Genomic DNA, 18755 nt, shown 5'->3' with positions numbered 1-18755 from the left:
GTAGAATAACTCTAATAACTTATTATGGAGTGTTAGCAGTGACCACAGCTGCATTGTGGGTAGTCTTCACAGTTCTTCCCGGCTGGTTCACGAGCGTCTGCAGCTCTGTGGATGTTGACCTGTTAGACCCTCATGGATTTGATAGCCCAGCTTTAGGAGGACAGATGGTATGCGGTGAGTTCACGGGAGTGAGTGTGTGTGTGTGTGTGTGTGTGTGTGTGTGTGTGTGTGTGTGTGTGTGTGTGTGTGTGTGTGTGTGTGTGTGTGGGCAGCTGATGAACAAGAGGATTTAATGACTTGTGACCCAGATGTAGCCTGAGCAGTGATGTGTGTCCAGTGTTCAGTGGTGTAGTTGGGTTTCACTGTGGATGTGCATGTGAGTGTGGTTCCACATGCTGCAGTACGGTGTGTGTACATACTGTACACACAGTACATTATGTACACACACAGTACAGTATGTATACACACAGTACATTATGTACACACACTGTACATTATGTACACACAGTACAGTACATTATGTACACACACAGTACAGTATGTATACACACTGTACACACACAGTACATTATGTATGTACAGTATGTACACACACTGTACAGTATGTATGTACACACACACTGTACATTATGTACACACTTTATGTACACACACTACATTATGTATACACACAGTACATTATGTACACACACAGTACAGTATGTACACACACAGTACATTATGTATACACACAGTACAGTATGTACACACACAGTACATTATGTACACACACTGTATTATCTGCAAACACCCCTGTGTTCTGACAGCATAGTTCTGTGAGACAGCAGAGAACAGCAGTGACTACAGGGACCTGATGGCGGTGTGTTGTAGCTCCTCCCCCTCCATCACTGTCACCCGGCTGTCCTCCACCTGGACGAGCTGTCACTCCTTCAGCCCCCCATTGTTCCCCTCCGTCCCGCCTGTCCTCCCCGCGCTGCTCGCCACAGACGCTGGATTTGCTGCTCGCAGGTTTGATACCTGTGACAGCTGTCACACATCATACGCCCCCTCAGTATGAACGCCGCGGCACAGAGGAGTCCGAGGAGGGCCGGCCCACCTGGGGTCAGGACAGGAAGCTTGTTAAGCCTCACTGCCACGTCCTCTGTCCATGTAGCAGACTCACACATCCAGCGATCTCCTTCCTTTGCCTCAGAGTTGAGAGGAAACACCGTCTCCTCAGAAGATAAAGCATCAGCTCCACTAAGGAGAGATGATGTATCAGTAACGGCCTAGCAGGCAGTCTGTCCCATAGGAAAATGAAATGTTCGATTCAGAGAGAAGCCTCATCGTTGGGTAATGATAGATGATTAGATAAGATGGAGAAAGAAAGAGAGACAAATGTAATGGAAGGAACAATTCAAAGGAAGGAAGGAAGAAGGAGAAAAAAAGAGGGAAGGATCCTCATTTCCTTTCTTTTTCCTTCTTATCATAAGGAGAAGGACTGAATGTAGTAAAGGACGAGGATCAGAAATAGGGAGGAAATCAGAGGAACAAAGACCTCCATCCACATTCATTAACATTCTCCATCTGTCTACCAGATGACCTCCAGCTTCTGCCCCAGTCACCGGCTCACCTGGCCTGGTTCTACGTTCCCTCATCAGCCCTGCAGCATATATAACCACCATGTACCTGTAAATGGACCACATGTACCTGTACCACATGTACCAACCTGTCTCTTAAGAAGCAAAAAGGGAAGAAATGAGTTTAAAGGAATGACTAAAAGTGCAAAGAAAGGACAAAGGAAATAATGAGTGATAACAGAAAGAAAATGAGGAAGGACAAACCGAAGGAAAGAATGTTAAAGGCAAAGGGGAAGTATAGAAAGCAGACAAGGAAAAGTGAGGAAGCAGACAGAAGATTGAAAACACAAGAGTCAAGTCAAGTCAATTTTCATCTTGTAGCCCAGTATCCCCAATCAGAAGCCCCACAGGGGGCGTTAAGATCTGCTCAGCATACGACAGACAGAGAAGGAAGAAATAACCCAACAGTGAGAAAATGGAAAAAACATGAGGAAGAGCAACAGGAGGGATCCCTCTACCAGGATGGACAGACATGACCGAAATCCCAAGAAATGACAAAACATTCATATATGAAAAAGACCACCATGTGTCCTAGAAAGGGAGGACAGGAGGAAAGGAGAAAGAATAGGAAGGACAGAGGAGGCAAGGTAGAGAATGGAGAGGAAGGATGAAACCATCTTATTTCATGTTGAATATAGAATGTGCTCAGTGAATCCAAACCTGTGGTAGAATATAAAGTACTCTGGTGAATGTACTTGGTTACCTCCCACCTCTGACATTGTGTGGTTCAGACTGTGATTAGATTTCTCATTTTGCTTTAATTCATGTTCCTCCTCATCACAGAGGCTCCTTCAGACGGAAATGCCCACATGCATTGGAGCATTAATAATCAAATCATTGGGAAAGGGATCCTCGTCCTTGTACGAGCATCCTGAAGGTCGGCTTTAATCCTCCAGGATGACTAAGTGACTCCTTCACCCCGTTTAAAAAGCCTGTTTCCCGGAGGCCAGCGTGCACAGAAACATCTCCACGCTTCGTTTTGGAAACGTATTCCTCTCCGCGTGCCCTCATTCCGTCCTCTGCCCGATGCACATCTGCCACGGCTGGGTGGCTTTCGGGAGCAATTTGGAAACCTGAGAGGAGGCTGACATCCCCACTCAGCCCGGTGAGGGGAGGCGGGGGGAGCGGCTGAGTGTTGAGGGGGGCAAAGGTGGAGAAAGGTGGAGGACTTTGGAGGGAGCACGTCCTGTTACCCCCCCATATGAGGAGCTCGTCACAGACCCTCCGTCGGCCCGTCAGACTCCTCACGTCCTGTGTGAGCGAGCTCCGTCATGATGATGAGGCTTTAATGATGTGGCCGTCGCGCCTTCGGGCCGCCGTCACGGATGGAGGGAACGGAAAGGAGGAGGAGAAAGGAAGTAGCCCTGACTCGGACTGACACATGGGCTGAGTTTGACAACTCGGCTGACATTTATGAAGTGACAAACAGTCGGGGACTCAGCAGCCCGGGGACGTGAGCCTCACACTGCACAGATCTGGGCTCGCTGTTCAAGGTGGTGGGGCGGGTTTGTGCTCGTTAACAGAGATACTGAGCTGTGGAAGTCAAACCGCGGCCCTGCTGTGTGTGAACAGAGCTAAAACACTGATAGTTAACAAACCAATTATTCCCGCTGAGACACTCCCACTCTCTGCCGCCACGCTGCCTCATTATAACCCTCATAATCTAATGCATATGTAGAGTTTATAGTAAAACGAGGGTGAGAATGTAAAATGTTCTACATCTCAACTTGGAGGAGAACAGTGTGGTGCATGTTGGAGTTCATTCAGTGGATAGCGTGGATTAGATTTGTCAGCAGAGAACTGTGTGATGCACCGAATTCTAAAGGTTTCTTTCAATCCTGACTTCTGAATTGAATTATAAAATATATATGTGGAATTTATAATTACAAGATCAGTATCTGATACATGCAGGAACTAATTATCTCAGGATTATGAGATCTTTAGCTTGTATTAACAGATACAAGTTCTGGATTTAAATATTCTCATAAGAAGAAATGAGATCAGCTTCCCCTCATTATAAGAAAAATACTAGATTACTAGAAACGTCCTAGAAGTCCTAACTGTGAAATATACAGATATCCTATTCATGACACATGCAGCCCAAACTACTATAAATTATGATTAGGAGAAAAGTTCTCGTCTCGTCTACTCAGCACAGCAGTCCTTGACTACCAGATAACCAGACTGAACATCTCACTCACCTAACGAGCTGCACCTGTCTACCTGTCTACTGCTGATCAGAGATCTGTCTCTGTACATCAAGCTACTTACAACCAGCAGAACCAACTTCACTGATCTAAACCGGGTCAATCCAGTCCAGACGAGCCCCCATATGTTACAGCCCGGCTCAAAGGCTGCAACATAAACGGGAGACAACCACATTTATTTAACAAATACCACTAAAGATTAACTTAGATAAACTAAGCTAACAGCATCTGTGTCAGCAGAGGTAAAGCAGAGAGAGAGCTGAAGTCCATGTTCAGGTTCTGAGTCTGTATGTCTGGAACTCAACGATGCTCAGGTGTGTCTCATCAGCTGCAATCAAGCAGACAAAGAGAAGACAGACAGGACACAGAGCCTGGTGTCAGAACAATATATATATATATATATATATATATATATATATATATATATATATAACTATATAAATGTATATATATATATATATATATATATATGATATTTATATGTTTCTTATATATTTTTAGCATAAGTATCTTTGATTTTGTAAATGTCGGTGTGTTTTTATGAGACACTAATCTCATCGTGGAACAACCTAATAGTTTTGATAAAAAAACTCTTGTATAATAAAAATAATTGTGTTATTTTCATTAGTAGATCTGGTAATTGGATATCTGTTTCATTGTGATAATAAGAAGCTATTTAGAGTTTTGTAAACTCTTTAAAAACTTAAAAATGAACTACTCAAAAACAAGATTGTGAAAATAGATTTTTTTCTTAATTTTGAGATACAGATCTCAGAGATATAATAAATACAGGCTGAAGAAACGTATTCGGTGCTGTTTCATAATCACCAATAGTACTTCACTCTGTTTAATATAGTTGAGGTAAAACGTAGGATTTTTTATCAACATTGCCAAAATGGCAGAAAGATGTGCGACTCCTCCCCCGGGAACCCCTACCCGGTGTGTCAGCTACTTTTTGGTAATTTGATTAATTGCTAATATATTTTGGAATATGCACCTCGGAAGTTAAAGCTCAAGGCGAGACCTGCACTACTACTTGTGTTAGTCCACATTTAGCTTGAGATGAAAATGAGAATGAACAAGCCTTGAAGAAGTCATGGATTTGGTGCTTCAGTGAGGAGCTGAGTCAGCAGTCAGAGCATCCACATTAGCAACAATACATTTGGGCTGTCAGGCTGTCTTCATTGTTTAAGCAGGAAAACCAGCCCAAAGTGCTTTCATTAGATGCACAGCTCTGGCTAACGAGACATTTCAAGTCCAGCAGACTCACATGCTTCATCGCCGTACCTCGCTGTACCTCGCGTGCTGCAACGGCATCTTTCCTATTTAAATGCCTGCAGAGTGCACGGCTGCTTGTGTCCGTGAATTGTTTGTGCAGTTCTGCAAGCTGTGCAGATGTCTCCCCACGGATGTCAGATAGATCCTAATTAGCTCTGTGGAGTTTAATGAAGATACGCAGGGTGATGGATGTGGGACCAGCCTCACTCTTCCACAGTAGGGGGGGGGCACCACACCACACCACAACATCACTCCGGCACATTCTCACTCTCTTTTCCATGGAAGTGTTTTTCATAAGGCAATGAGGAAGCCAAGTGAGTGTTTAACCTCTTCTACTCCACCCTTCTTTACCATGGAGACCATTGGGTTTTTTTTGGGGGGGGGCATTAGGGGAGATAGCAGTACATGTCACATCTGTTATAGACATGTGTTTTGGTTAGGGGTCTATTAAAATGTTGAAAGTACAGAGTGTATAAAGGGTTTAGAAAACATTAGGATGGAAGTATATGATGGTGATTTAAATAATCTTTTATTTCTCATAATTTTGGGGTTGATAGCATTTGTTACACAGATTTGGTGCCATATTTAAAAATGTTTGACATTACATTACAGTCATTTAGCAGATGCTTTTATCCAAAGCGACTTACAATCAGTAGCTCAAAGCTTATATTACATATCATTCACCCATTCACCCACTCACACACTGGTGACAGGCTACCATGCAAGGTGACACCTGCCCATCAGACTAACTAACGTTCATACAACATCCAGTCCACACCGATGGCAAAGCCTTCTGGAGCAACTTGGGGTTAAGTGTTTTGCCCAAGGACACAGCAACATGGACTGCCGAAGCCGGGTATCGAACCGCCAATACTCTGATTGGAATGAACGCTTGATAAACTATAAAAATGATCAGAAATACCTCAAAAATACCACATTAGGTCACCAAGACCTTCAGGAACACCATATAGAAATCCATGCTGTGATTTGGTATCAAAAATGTCTAGATTAAAATAGAATTTGCATTCTTTAGCAGATGGATGGGACTGTTCTGGAAACTGCTCACAAACCCTCTTATTGTCAGGATACCTAGTAATGCCCTATGTCTAGTTAGTTTGTGGTTGTAAAGTTTCACGAGCATGTGATTATCCAAGAGGGTCTTGCTTTTTAAATCATAGACATATCTGTCAAATGCTTATGTATTCAAGGAGTGCAGTTAGTGACAGTGTGGGCTCCATGGCAGCTCTGACAGCTTGACGGAGTAGCAGTGGAGGGGTGGGTCTTAGTGAAGGGGTCTATTGGGCTCATTGAATCCACAAGAGTCTCAGCTCTCCAGACACACCCCATGTATGCAGGTCCAAGAGGGTTTAGGGACCCTAATATGCAGAAACCATTTTAAAAATAACACAATTCACTGCTTGCTTTTCACTCCAAAGTGCCTGGGATTAGCATAAAGTCTGTAAATGGTAGACTCATGGAGAACCCTTTTTTCTTCACATTTTTTACCATCAATGTGTTATTTTTACATTGATATACCTCAATCAAAACAATTTAACCTCTTTAAGTTTAAGGGACAGTACACCCCAAAATCAATTTACACCTTGACTTACCAATACAGCTGTGGTACACAGAGAAAATGAGATTTCTTATTGCCCGTCAAGTTTGAATTTTAAGGGAACACTCTCTCATCTTTGGAAATATGCCTGATTGCCATCTTACCCAGAGTCAGATGAGGAGATCAATATCAATTCCATCTGTCGGTCCAGTGCAGAAACCCAGGATGTGTTTAGTCTGGCTTAGCTAAGCACAAAGACAAGAAACAGGAAAACTGATTTTCCGTCTTGAAAACTGATAAAATGCTCTTTTTAACAACTTCACCGCTAGTGTTTTATCTTGTTAATTATAGAATATAAAAACAAGTTAAGTGTCACTTCCACATTTCCTAAATAGGTATTTAGAATATAAGGGCGTGTGAGCAGTGAATGCCAGATGCTCAACTACTGTATAGTATTATTTATAGTACAATTTAGAGTGTTTCCATCTCCAGCTTTGGGGCTTAGATGAACTATGGGCCCTTGTTAACGCCTCCACACTGTAAATTAATGACAGAGCCAATGTGTCAGAACAGGGAGTGTGCAGTTTGACAGATGTGGGTGTTTATCTGTCAGGGAGGGTCCATTGAAAATATGCTATCAAGTTGGGTTATGGGTAATGTAGGATCCATCGTTTCTGCTGCTTGATTAATACGAGGGACTAAAAGTCAGGAAGTCTGCTGCAGTAAAAAGAGCAGTTTTCTGAAGGAATCTGGTGCTCGGAAACACGATAGCTTTTGTCCACAGGGGACGCCAGAATCAACACAAAACTGAAGCTCCTGGTAGAAGCTTTAAGTTAAGGAACTTATTATGACTTCATGTGAGTGGTGACCAGCTGTTGGTACCTGGTTTAAGAGCAGCCCTCATAACTGACTGATACCGGTTTCAACTGGGAGACATGGAAGGTGGGGTGGGTTCTCATGGACTTGGGTAACTTGAGTTTCACAACAGAGGGGTTAATCACACTAACAATCTCAAAGGGACCGATGAATCTGGGTGACAGTTTTCTAGACTCCATTCTTAATGGGATGTCCTTAGCGGACAACCACACTCTCTGACCTGGTTGGTAGTTGGGTGCCGGGGTACGGTGGCGGTCAGCGAGGCGCCGGTTGCGGTCAGTGGTGCGGAGGAGAGCAGAGCGAGCATCCTTCCAGATCTTGCGACACCTGTGGAGATGGGCCTGGATTGAAGGTACAGCAATCTCCTCTTCCTGAGCGGGAAACAAAGGGGGTAGGTAGCCCAACGAAGCCTCAAAGGGTGACATACCTGTGGCAGTGCTGGACAGAGAGTTGTGTGCGTACTCTATCCATGGTAGTTGGGAGCTCCAGGAAGAGGGGTTTTGGGCGGCGACGCAGCGAAGCGCGGCCTCCAGGTCTTGGTTGGCCCGCTCCGCCTGACCGTTAGTTTGTGGATGGAAACCCGACGAGAGGCTCACCGAGGCTCCAAGGGCTTGACAGAAGGCTTTCCATACCTGTGAGATGAACCTGAGAACGAACAGAGTCAGGGACAAAGAGACGATTGGGGGGGCCATTACCTGGGTCTGGCTGGGAAGCTTGCGCCCTCTTGACCAGGGACTCGATCTCCCAGGTAGCGGCCGCCACCACACAGGAAGACGGGAGGATGGTATCAGGGCTGGTGGGGGACTCCTCGGAGGTGAACTGGCGAGAGAGGGCATCCGGTTTAACATTCCTGGAACCAGGCCGGTAGGTGAGTGTGAAGCTGAAGCGACCGAAGAACAGCGCCCAACGAGCCTGACGAGGGTTAAGGCGTTTAGCAGTCTGGATGTAAGCCAGGTTCTTATGGCCCATCCATACAATGAATGGGTGTTCCGCTCACTCTAGCCAGTGTCTCCATTCCTCCAGGGCGAGTTTTACCGCCAACAACTCACGGTTTCCCACATTGTAGTTGCGTTCGGCTGGGAACAGTCGTCGGGAATAGAAAGCACAGGGGTGGAGTTTCTGGTCGGAGAGGGAGCGTTGAGAGAGGACTGCCCCGACCCCAGTGTCAGAGGCATCTACCTCCACGACAAACTGACGGGAGGGGTCGGGCTGAACCAGGACCGGTGAGTTGAGTCAGAGGTGCTGCTACTCGACTGTAGTCTCTAATGAAGCGTCTGTAAAAATTGGCAAAGCCCAGAAACCGTTGGAGCTGTTTCAGGGAGGAGGGCTGTGGCCACTCAGCCACCGCCAGGACCTTCTCAGGATCTGTCTTCACTCGTCCGCTCTCGATGATGTACCCCAGGAAGCTTACAGAACTAGCGTGAAACTCACATTTCTCCGCTTTGATAAATAATTTGTTTTCCAGGAGTCTCTGCAGCACTTGACGGACATGCATCATGTGCTCCTTGATGTTACATGAGAAAATCAGGATGTCGTCCAAGTATACGAAGACAGACTGGTTGAGAAGGTCCCGGAGGACGTCGTTGACTAGGGTCTGGAACACAGCAGGGGCGTTGACCAAGGAGGGAGTCTGCGTCTGCTGGGTCCATGTCGTGGCCAGATCGTTCTGTCACGGATTGTGGTGTGGACCCAAAAGCAGAACGACCAGGAGACGGATAAAGTTCTGGAGCTTTATTCAAAGCTGAGAACTCAGCAGACAGACAGGCAGGATATGACTCACAGAGGGAAACAGGCAGGGGATCAGGCAGACGGAAACCAGAGGAAGCGGAGGCTAAACTCGGGGTCGGGGACAGAAGGCTGAGTCGTTGACCGGGGCACAGGCAAGGCAGGGAAGTCCAGACAGGCAGGCAGGGTCGGCAACGGGAAATCAGTCCACGGGAAATTGCTGGAAGGTCTGACATAAATGCAACGATCTGGCGGTGAGTGAGTGGATGACCGGGGTTGATATACTGCAGAGTTGATGAGTAGATTGAAGGCAGGTGTGTGGCTTGGAGCAGGTGAGTATGCTTGGCAGTAATCAGGGAGCTGGGGAGAGTGAGAGGAGTGACACGCCCACCTCACAGACACACACAGAGATAAACAAACAAGGGAAAACACATGAAACACAAGGAATAACCAGAGACATGGCCATGGCCATGACAGTAACACCACACTGTGATACTGTCAACCATTGCACAACACAGAATACATATTTAGATCGGCTGGCTCGTCCTAGATCACTACGTAGTTTTCCTTTGATGCTGTGAGACCAACATCAAGAAAACAACAAGGAGAAGACTTGTTATCGGGAGAGAAGTCTCATCTCATCACAGAGTTTCTCCTTAAAAACCAGAAAGACCCAGATAACAGATTTATTATATAATTGACTTCAAACAATGCCCCAAAATGATGAAGCTAGGCAACATCTGTGTGACTGGCATTGGATGAAATAATAATTTACAGCATGGAGGAGCTGTGTCGATTGAGTCCATTCAAGCTGTTATCAAAGCCGCATTGTTGCAGTCTTTGCTTTCAGTCTAGTTAGCTGCCTGTTTGTTAAGCTCTTCAAACTCGATCTGCCGTGACCTTAGAGAGATTTTTACTTCTTTTTATCTGGCGCCATCAAAACCCATCAATGTGTTTGTGACAATCACAAGCAACCCTCACCAGCTTTCACCATTGTCCAAATTCTATTTAAAAGAGCTCAAAGAGACACACTTTATTTATTTCTTACTCATATAGAGAGCAGGTAGCTGCTATTTAAAACAAAGAGGTCAAGTCTGTATTGTTCCTGACAATGTGAAGGTTAAGAGTATATTTAAGATAATCCGAAAGGCTGATTGTGCTTTGAAACAGCCTTTAAGCCATTGTGTAAGGAGATAACATTCATACAGAGGATAATTGGTCATTGGAATTAAAAGTGAAGAATGTTCTTCTGTGTAAAACATTTCATTATGCTGGACAGGTGGTCAACTTAATAAAACTCCATCAATGGAGCTCAGTCTTACCCAACACCATGCTGGGTGTTTCACTCCAGATGTCAAGATAAAGATGGTGAATGTTTAAAAAAAATTACAGTTTTTAGCTGTTAACAGGCATCATTTCCCACAAGTCCTTAGATAAAAGCAGACTAACGGCCATCCTATTTAAAGAAGTTAGAAAGATTACTTCAGAGAGAATACAGCTCTGTTCAGACAGATAATACACACCAACGTTTATGTCAGTGATAATAATGAAGGTGCCAAACAAAGCAAACAAACAGTGCCAAAGTTTAACCTGGTTCTATTTTTGTCACGATGTCACGGATCCAACGAGGCTCTACAATGTCCGAATACCTTCAGGTGACGGTGTCTCTACTGTTTACGGACTGCTGTACCCTCCAAACCATTTCACCATAAAATAACGGTGAATTACTAGAAGCAGGGATGCCAGTTATTTAATATTGTTTCACGGTATCTTACCATATACGTGATTACAGTCTGTGATAGGAGGATAACTGGGTTTTACAGTCATTTCAAAGTATATGCCAGAACTTTACCGGTTATTTTTAAGGGTTTCAAAACCCACTACTGTTGCATTAATTTCCCACAAATAAAAGAAAGACAGACATCACAAAACTAATAATGTACTGCATGTTCAGAATAATAAAAATAATCAAATCATACAATCATTAATAACCCTTAAAGGAACTCATGACCATAACCTCAAAGACTGAATTAAAATAGCATCACGAACCGTGTAATAGAATAGCTTGTTAACAGGTCTTATACATATCTATAGTTAATGAACTCACACATGCATGAAAACAATAGAAGAGACTTTCAGTTTGGTTTGGTAAGGACACCGGGTTCCTCTGTTGATCTCCACACAGAGGAGCTGAAGCTCTGCTGTCAGTAGCAGGCGATTACGTCCTGTCACTCAAAATGACTTGTGTGCAGTGAGAAGTTTGATTAATAACAATATCCTATCGTCAGAACAGACACATTCACCTACAATGGACAGCAGCATGTCGATGGGTGGTGGCTCTCTGGATATAGAGGAGCATATTTACACCACTTCACAGAAAATACTGTATGTTTTAAATTTACAACAATTCATTACAGTGTAGGGACGAGGCTTACATTGTCTCTGTGACAACATCATAGTCGTAGATTATCACAAATGTTCACAAAGGATTTAAATTATGAGATCAAGCGAGGAAGAAAATCTTTTTTTCTTAGAATACGGAAACCACAGGAGTTCCTTTCTCTTTTTCAGATACACAGGGGACATGGATGTTTTATGAGAGAACATCAGTTCTGATTCATCATAAATATTGTATTATTTTCCAAGCACGGCTTCATGAGTCATTTCATTTCTATAGATTACATAGAACTATCATTCCTCCTGCAGTGAGTAGGCAGAATGAGGAGACCACTGTGTGTTTTCACCTCCCTTTAATGCCTTTAGTATTGCTTTGCCTCCTCACTACCAACAGAAGTAAGTATCTGTGCACAGTAATGGGGAGAAAAGTTAAAATAGTCCCATTAAACTGGTAATTAGCTGAGCAATAAAGTCACAGCAAGACAAAAGTGCCGAGCACGTGTTGTTGAACATGATTGATGAGATTAGAGAAGACAGCCGTGTCTCTGTGAGCTCCTTTTAATGGGAGCTTTGGGAGGGAAGGAGAGCCTGCTGGCGTCTCTTTTTCTCAGGTGTTAATGATGATAGGAAAAAGATGACTCTGGTGTCATCCTCTAAAATACCCTCAAACCTGTCCGGTGTGGAGACGGGGTGCAGCCTAGCCAACCACAGCTAATCTGCAGCTTAAGTGAAAAGAAGAGACGCTGCAGAGGGATGTCCACATTTGTCTTTTTCACTCGTGATCAAGATGTCACTCTTAGTGTGACTCATTGCTCCGCTGTCATCCAAAATCCTTCACACGATGTGACCCTCCGATGCCCCGGCGTGGGCCTTCTGACAGCTGTGTTTGTTTCACTGCAGCGCTGTCAGGCGGGGGGTTGTGTTTAACAGCAGGCGGCCCCGTGTGGACTTTAATACCTCGGCCTAATTACAGACCTCAGCTGTGAGAAAAGGCCTGGCTGGGATTGTCTTCTCTTCACCTCCTGACCCGGCCTGGTGGGCCACCTCCTGTCTCACACACAGCAGTTTTTGGTGTGGCTATGGCTGAGCTGAGCTGACCTTGCTGAGCTTATCCCAAAGCGTTCCTCTCCCATCGTTCCCTTTGATAATTAACATTGCATCCGGGAGCGGTGGGAGATTATGTTCTGGACAGGAGCACGTGAGCTCTACGACTGTCATGTTGTCAGTGTGCTCTGCCTCTCTGCATCGGACACACTGATAAAGGACCTTCTACGTCTCCTTCCTGCTGAATTACAGTGATAGAGGTGTCATTTTATGTTTGCTCTGACAACCACCTCTTTCCTGTATTGAGACACAAGAACTAGCAAGGCTTTTGGCTGCTCCGTTTACGATTAATCTGCCACTGAATGTGGACTCTAGGGGTGTTTGTTTGAGCTTTTATGCACCGATGATGATGTCCATATCTGAGCTGAGTGCTGCGAAGCATAAAGGGAGTCCATAGCCCCATAAAATCAAACAGAATGTAGTTTTCTTACATACATTCTGGACAACAAACAGCAGTTGTTTAACAGGGTAGGTATTCTACCTAACAAACATAATCATTTGAACCCAAACCCAATCTTTCCCTGAGTTTTGTTTCCTAAACCTAACTATGAAGTTCTGTGAAAGCAAACATAAAACACACAGAAGTCTATTGTGAGAAGACACTGTATGCATAGAGAGTGAACAGGTCCAAAGCTGATGCTACAGGGGTACGTGGAGCCAGATTAGGGCCACTGACCAAGTCTCGGCATTTCTCTAGTTGTGAGAGGGAATGTGCTTCGATTACTATGCTAACATTAACAAAGAGATTACTATACTATTATTGTTTTTAATGTGTCGGTCATGTCACAATTTGCTGATCAGTCACAATACAATCCGTTGGATTTGAGCCGGCATGCCTGACACATATTTGGTGCTCAGATTAGTATGAATGGAGCATTCTATTCTAAATCTACAAGACAATAACAAAGCCCTCATTTTGAGCTGAAAAGACAAAAACAGTGTGAGTGAGTTAAAAGAAATGCCTTGACTCACACGTCTCTCTTCCCTCTGAACATTTTGTGCTCTGAGCTCAAGCACTTGGCATTCTGCCGGCTCACCGTCTGTCCACAGAGCCGCAGTGCCATTTCTCTCTGTGTCGTTTGTGTCACTCACATGGCTCTGCTGTCATCTGATGCTGCTACTTTTAACATTAAACTGTGAACAGAAACACACTGTGGCATTTAGATAACACGCCGATGGTATTTTCAGCACATGGTAAAAACTCATTTCAAATTTCAACTGAGATGTTTTGTGCAGATTAAGTCAGTTTAAACGCTCCAAATGGAACCGAGGGACTGTGCTCATATCTGGCTCTGCAAACGCATTTCTGTTGTCAGGTTGAAATCACTTGTGTTCCAAAATGTCTTGTTCATTTTGATCACATGGATTTTAAACTTTATCCAGTAGGTTTGCAAGTTTGGAACAAATGAAGCTCCATCTGAATACTGATTTTGACGATGTATTGTTTTGGCTGTTATAATAAAATACGTATATATATATTGATGCATAAACATTTTGTACTAACCTTATTGGAGCTTTACTGCCAACTATGTAACCAAACAGAAAGGATTCACATCTGTTACTCCATCCTACCTAGATGTACACAGTCATTGCAATGAATGATGAGATTATTGCACGATTTCCAACTGTGAGTATCTCCTCAACTGTTATGCTGTGAGGTATATAGTGAGAGAATAGGTGTCCATCAATATCACACAAACAGATACAGTGATGCATGCTGGCAAGGGGTAAAAACTGGGGACTCAAATGAAGATTTATGGAATAATTGTTAAAACTGAAGCATAAGAGATCAAGGTATCCTGACTTTTAGTCCTAAATATGTGGTCAAGCTCTGAAAATGATGGATCATATATCTCATAATGCAGTTGGTCATTGAAAGAGGGGTTTGGAGGTAAGATCAGAGGCCTCAGTCAAAAGCTGGAAGGTCTCAACGAGGGTCTATTTTTTAAAATCTTGATCCCAATCTTTTGTTTTATAATATGTTCAGTATAAATATAAAATAGTACAGGGACAGTGTGATTACAAACCAAACCTGAGCACTCATGGTTAGGCAGAGATTGTGCTTTTGGTTTATCATTAATAGAGTGTCATGTTATATCATGTCTTGCCTCCGCAAAATTAAACCAAGACTTAGAACTTTTCAAACCTTAACCAAAAGCTGTGAGTACCTCAACACAACTCTAATCTAATCACGATTTAGTTTCTACAAGCAGTATTGTATAGCAAAAAGGAATGAATTAAGCTGTATGTGACTACTTGAGGGAATTGTTGTTTTTTGACAAGTTTAAAAAATATTGGTATTTATAATCCAACCTCTATTCACATCAGAAAAGGGTGTGGGGTGTTGATGTCTTGATTTACTCAAGGCAGAATTATTAGAAATAGGGGAGGTGAGGGTTTAATGCTTTGCCTCCTTAGTGGCTGATGAAGGGTGAGAGATCACAGTGTCAATGACAGCACCGCTAGAACCCGATCTGAAAAAACAAAATACATAAACAAATGTAGCTATTTAATAGCTACATTTGTTTTTGTCCATACATATATGTTATGGTAATGTTGAGACACTGGTTGATTGACATGAAGTACGGCACACAATTGAAACAGTAATGACAGTTCATCAAATCAAGTAGACAAACGTTGGGCATCATTTTGTAACATTCTCTTTCACCCGTGTAAGGTGAACTTGAAGGCTTTGTCTTGACATTGGCAAGCAGTTTGACTAAATATTCATATTGTTGTGACAGTTGTACAGCCTATCACCATGCAGCAACAGCAGGCCAAGTTCTGTGAATGCACTAAATGATCTTACAAGCACAGAATCTGCAAGTATGCAGACGATACATTTCTTTACAAACCTAGCAAAAAAGAGCTTCAATTGAGTCAAGACTCAATTGATTTTTTCCTGAAAAAGTCAAAATATTATACTGCTGTGTCATAACAAAAAAGGTGTTACTAAATAGAAGCAGTAATGTAGCCGTAAGCTTGTAACCATTTTTTTATTATGTAGAATTTTCAAGCAGTTTTTTTCTGAACTGCTGAATCCGTTCACCATATTTGTCCAATTGAAGAGTCGCTTTTCAGCTGACCTGATCAGTTTGTGATATCAACATTTGCTGACCTACACTTTCACTTGCTGCAGTGTGTTAGGAAACGGTAACATAAATGTCATTGTTCCAAATGTTAATGTTGATACAGAAGCTATCCCTCCTGAACAGGTATATTTGACCAAGTGAACATCTGTATGCTCCTCAGCATTTCAAACTGGTGTGTTTTCTTAAGTCTCTTAGGGTTCTGATATATCTGTGTTTCTCAGACGCTGATCATAATGTATCTCTTGGCGGTAGGCTTAGTTATGTATGCAGTTTATTTTTGGGACATGCTTTGAAATGAAGCTTTGACTAATCTTCACACATCCTGGGGAGAGCCTGGTAGGCATGCTCCTCTCCTCGGCTCCTTTGAGGTGAGAGATGAGAGGAGAGAGGAAAAAAGGGGTAGCTGATGAGAAATGAGAGGGGCTGAGGGGTGAGGAGGGGGGAGAGAGAGGCGGGGCCTGTGGTCGTCCTGCAGGGTGAATGAGGCTGCCAGAGGCCTTGTAATCCTCCGACACCCCTGCCCTCCTTTCCTCTCTATCATCCCCTCCACCTCACCATGACAAACCGGATCTGTCCTCTATCAAGCAGCCACAGGCTACCTCTCCTCTTTCCCCCCTTTCTTACCCAGCAGTCCTCATCCCATTTGTCATTTACACCGCCTCGGTCTTGGTCAGTTGCAGAGACAGGCTGTCGCTGCCAGGCTTGGCCACCAAGCTCTTAGGCCTGGCAGGAGAGGAGCCACCAGTTCCCGCCGTGGCTCCATCTAGAAAGCCACTTAATGGGTTTAGGAGCATTTGCTAATTTGTCAACAAGTTTCGGATGTGGAGGCGCTGCCAGGCTGATTGGTCTGGCTCTTGACTGGGAGGGATCCCTATTGGCCGACCATTTCTGGAGCCATGGGTGAAATCAAATTCAAAGGCCTTTGCACACTTGTATGTTGGCACTTGAGGAAGCAGATCTCAGTGTTGAATAACTTACAAACAGGCTAATTATTTTATTGTCCAGGGGATTATCAATGCAAGACAGAAGACAGTCATGGGAGACAGTAAATAATGATTTGTTTTTGGCATATTTGGCATTGATAGGATGGTGTCTTAAAAGGAGGTGTAGCATGTGAGCAGCTTCAGTGCTCAGTGTGAGTCTACACAGGAAGCTCTGTCTGTTTGGCTCTCAGCCCCAAGTCCAGTGGTTATACTTAAAACATGACAGCTCACAAATAACGGTTCCATAATTAAAAGAGGGTCAGTAATTACCTTAAACAGCAGGTTCCTGTGGTATTTAGAAAATATCACTCAAATAAAAATAAAGTGTGCATTTCTTGGGGGCTATTTCCAACAGCGGATGAATTCATAATTTGGGTGTACGTGGCGTTGAGCCAAAATAAACCACAGTGTGTTCATGGTAATGAAGGAACATGTCACCCAGTGCATCGATGATACTCATGTATTTATGATAGTTCTGGGACAACAGTGGAGCTCTATGGCACAGGGGAGGAAGACTTTTCAGACTTTCAATCACACACATTTCTTATTAACATGCACAAGACGTCCGGGTTCTCAAGCAGGCTCAGGCCTTTTCTATTTAAAAGAGTTATCAACACGGACACTTTTTACTGGTCAGACCTTACTCATACATCTGTGTCCAAAAAGTAATGTTTAAAGGTGCTAAAGCTATTAAACATGAGAGAACAACCTGCTATTTTAATAATAAAAGCTGCCATGCCAGATGACTTCATATGAGAGCTGAAGTTTTAATTTCAATGATTTAACTCACTGTAACAGTGAAGGGTGCATGTATTAATATTTTGAACTCTCAGTCTAAATTAATGTCAAAAACCTTTTGAAGCAAATTTGAAATTGTTTTCTTCTCTTGTTTTCATCAATCCAGGGTTTCTAAGCACAGGAGACCAGGCAGCCAAGGGCAACTACGGCCTGCTGGATCAAATCCAGGCTCTCAGGTGGATCAAAGAGAACATCCAGGCCTTCAAAGGAGATCCAAAGAGAGTGACCATCTTTGGCTCTGGAGCCGGGGCGTCGTGCGTCAGCCTGCTCACCCTCTCACATTACTCAGAAGGTGCGTCTTTGTCATGACTGCTATAGATGTGCATCTACAGCTGCTTTACACAAACAGGTCCACAGTGACTGCTGGAGCACTTCTTTCATTTCATATTGTCATTTAGAGGTAACTTAGAAAAAATAAAACCGACGAAAACTAAAATAACTTTTTGTCATATTTCCTCAAACAGATAATAATTAATAATAATTAATAGATAATAATTAGCTTTCTTGCAGTAGCACCATCAGGAAGACATTTATGCTCGTGCACAAGAAGTATTAAATGGAAAATTGCCATGAATGTGAATTTGCATGTTCATGCAACGCAGGAATTAACCCTTTCAGGCAAAAACACAAATGATCCACTCAAGATATGATCTTTTCCTGTCAGAGTTGGGGTTAGGGTTGAGGTGAAGCTAGGTTTATACTCGTGCTTGGCCCCGTAGGGCGAGCCTTTGCACAAGTCCTGTAAAGAAGAAAGTCAAGTATTAAATGAATTATGAAGAACGAAGGTTCAATATCCTGTAAACTCAAATGAAGAAGTTTAAGACCTCCTGTTTCTAAAGCACCTCAAAAGGAATGGGCTTTCTTTATATGATCCTTAGACTCATAAAGAGTGCTTTAATCAGTGAGCTATCTGTGGCAGGGAAGTGAGTTACAATAATCTGGATCTCTCGATCAGATTTGATAACCACGTGCAACAACAACTAAAGTATGTGTTCATTCAAGTGTGTTCTACCTCAGTCTGAAAGCATTAGATGATGGAGGATGGATTCTGAATTATTATACTTAATTATATGTATTATTAATGGACATTTTTAAATAGAAGAGTCAAAAGGTTGCTCTCT

At 43.3% G+C, this 18755-nt stretch overlaps 1 protein-coding gene across 1 annotated transcript in view; it reads left to right on the top strand.

Annotated features, from left to right (window-relative positions):
* nlgn4xa (neuroligin 4 X-linked a) overlaps positions 1-18755 on the top strand; it is a 72693-nt gene that overhangs the window by 41900 nt on the left and 12038 nt on the right. Inside the window, 1 exon segment of the mRNA XM_054623835.1 lies at positions 17741-17926. Within this exon segment, the coding sequence (XP_054479810.1) occupies positions 17741-17926 (186 nt within the window).

The sequence above is a fragment of the Anoplopoma fimbria genome, chromosome 22 (assembly GCF_027596085.1).
Source record: "Anoplopoma fimbria isolate UVic2021 breed Golden Eagle Sablefish chromosome 22, Afim_UVic_2022, whole genome shotgun sequence".
NCBI classification, from domain to species: domain Eukaryota; kingdom Metazoa; phylum Chordata; class Actinopteri; order Perciformes; family Anoplopomatidae; genus Anoplopoma; species Anoplopoma fimbria.
This window is presented reverse-complemented; position numbering and strand designations above follow the sequence as displayed.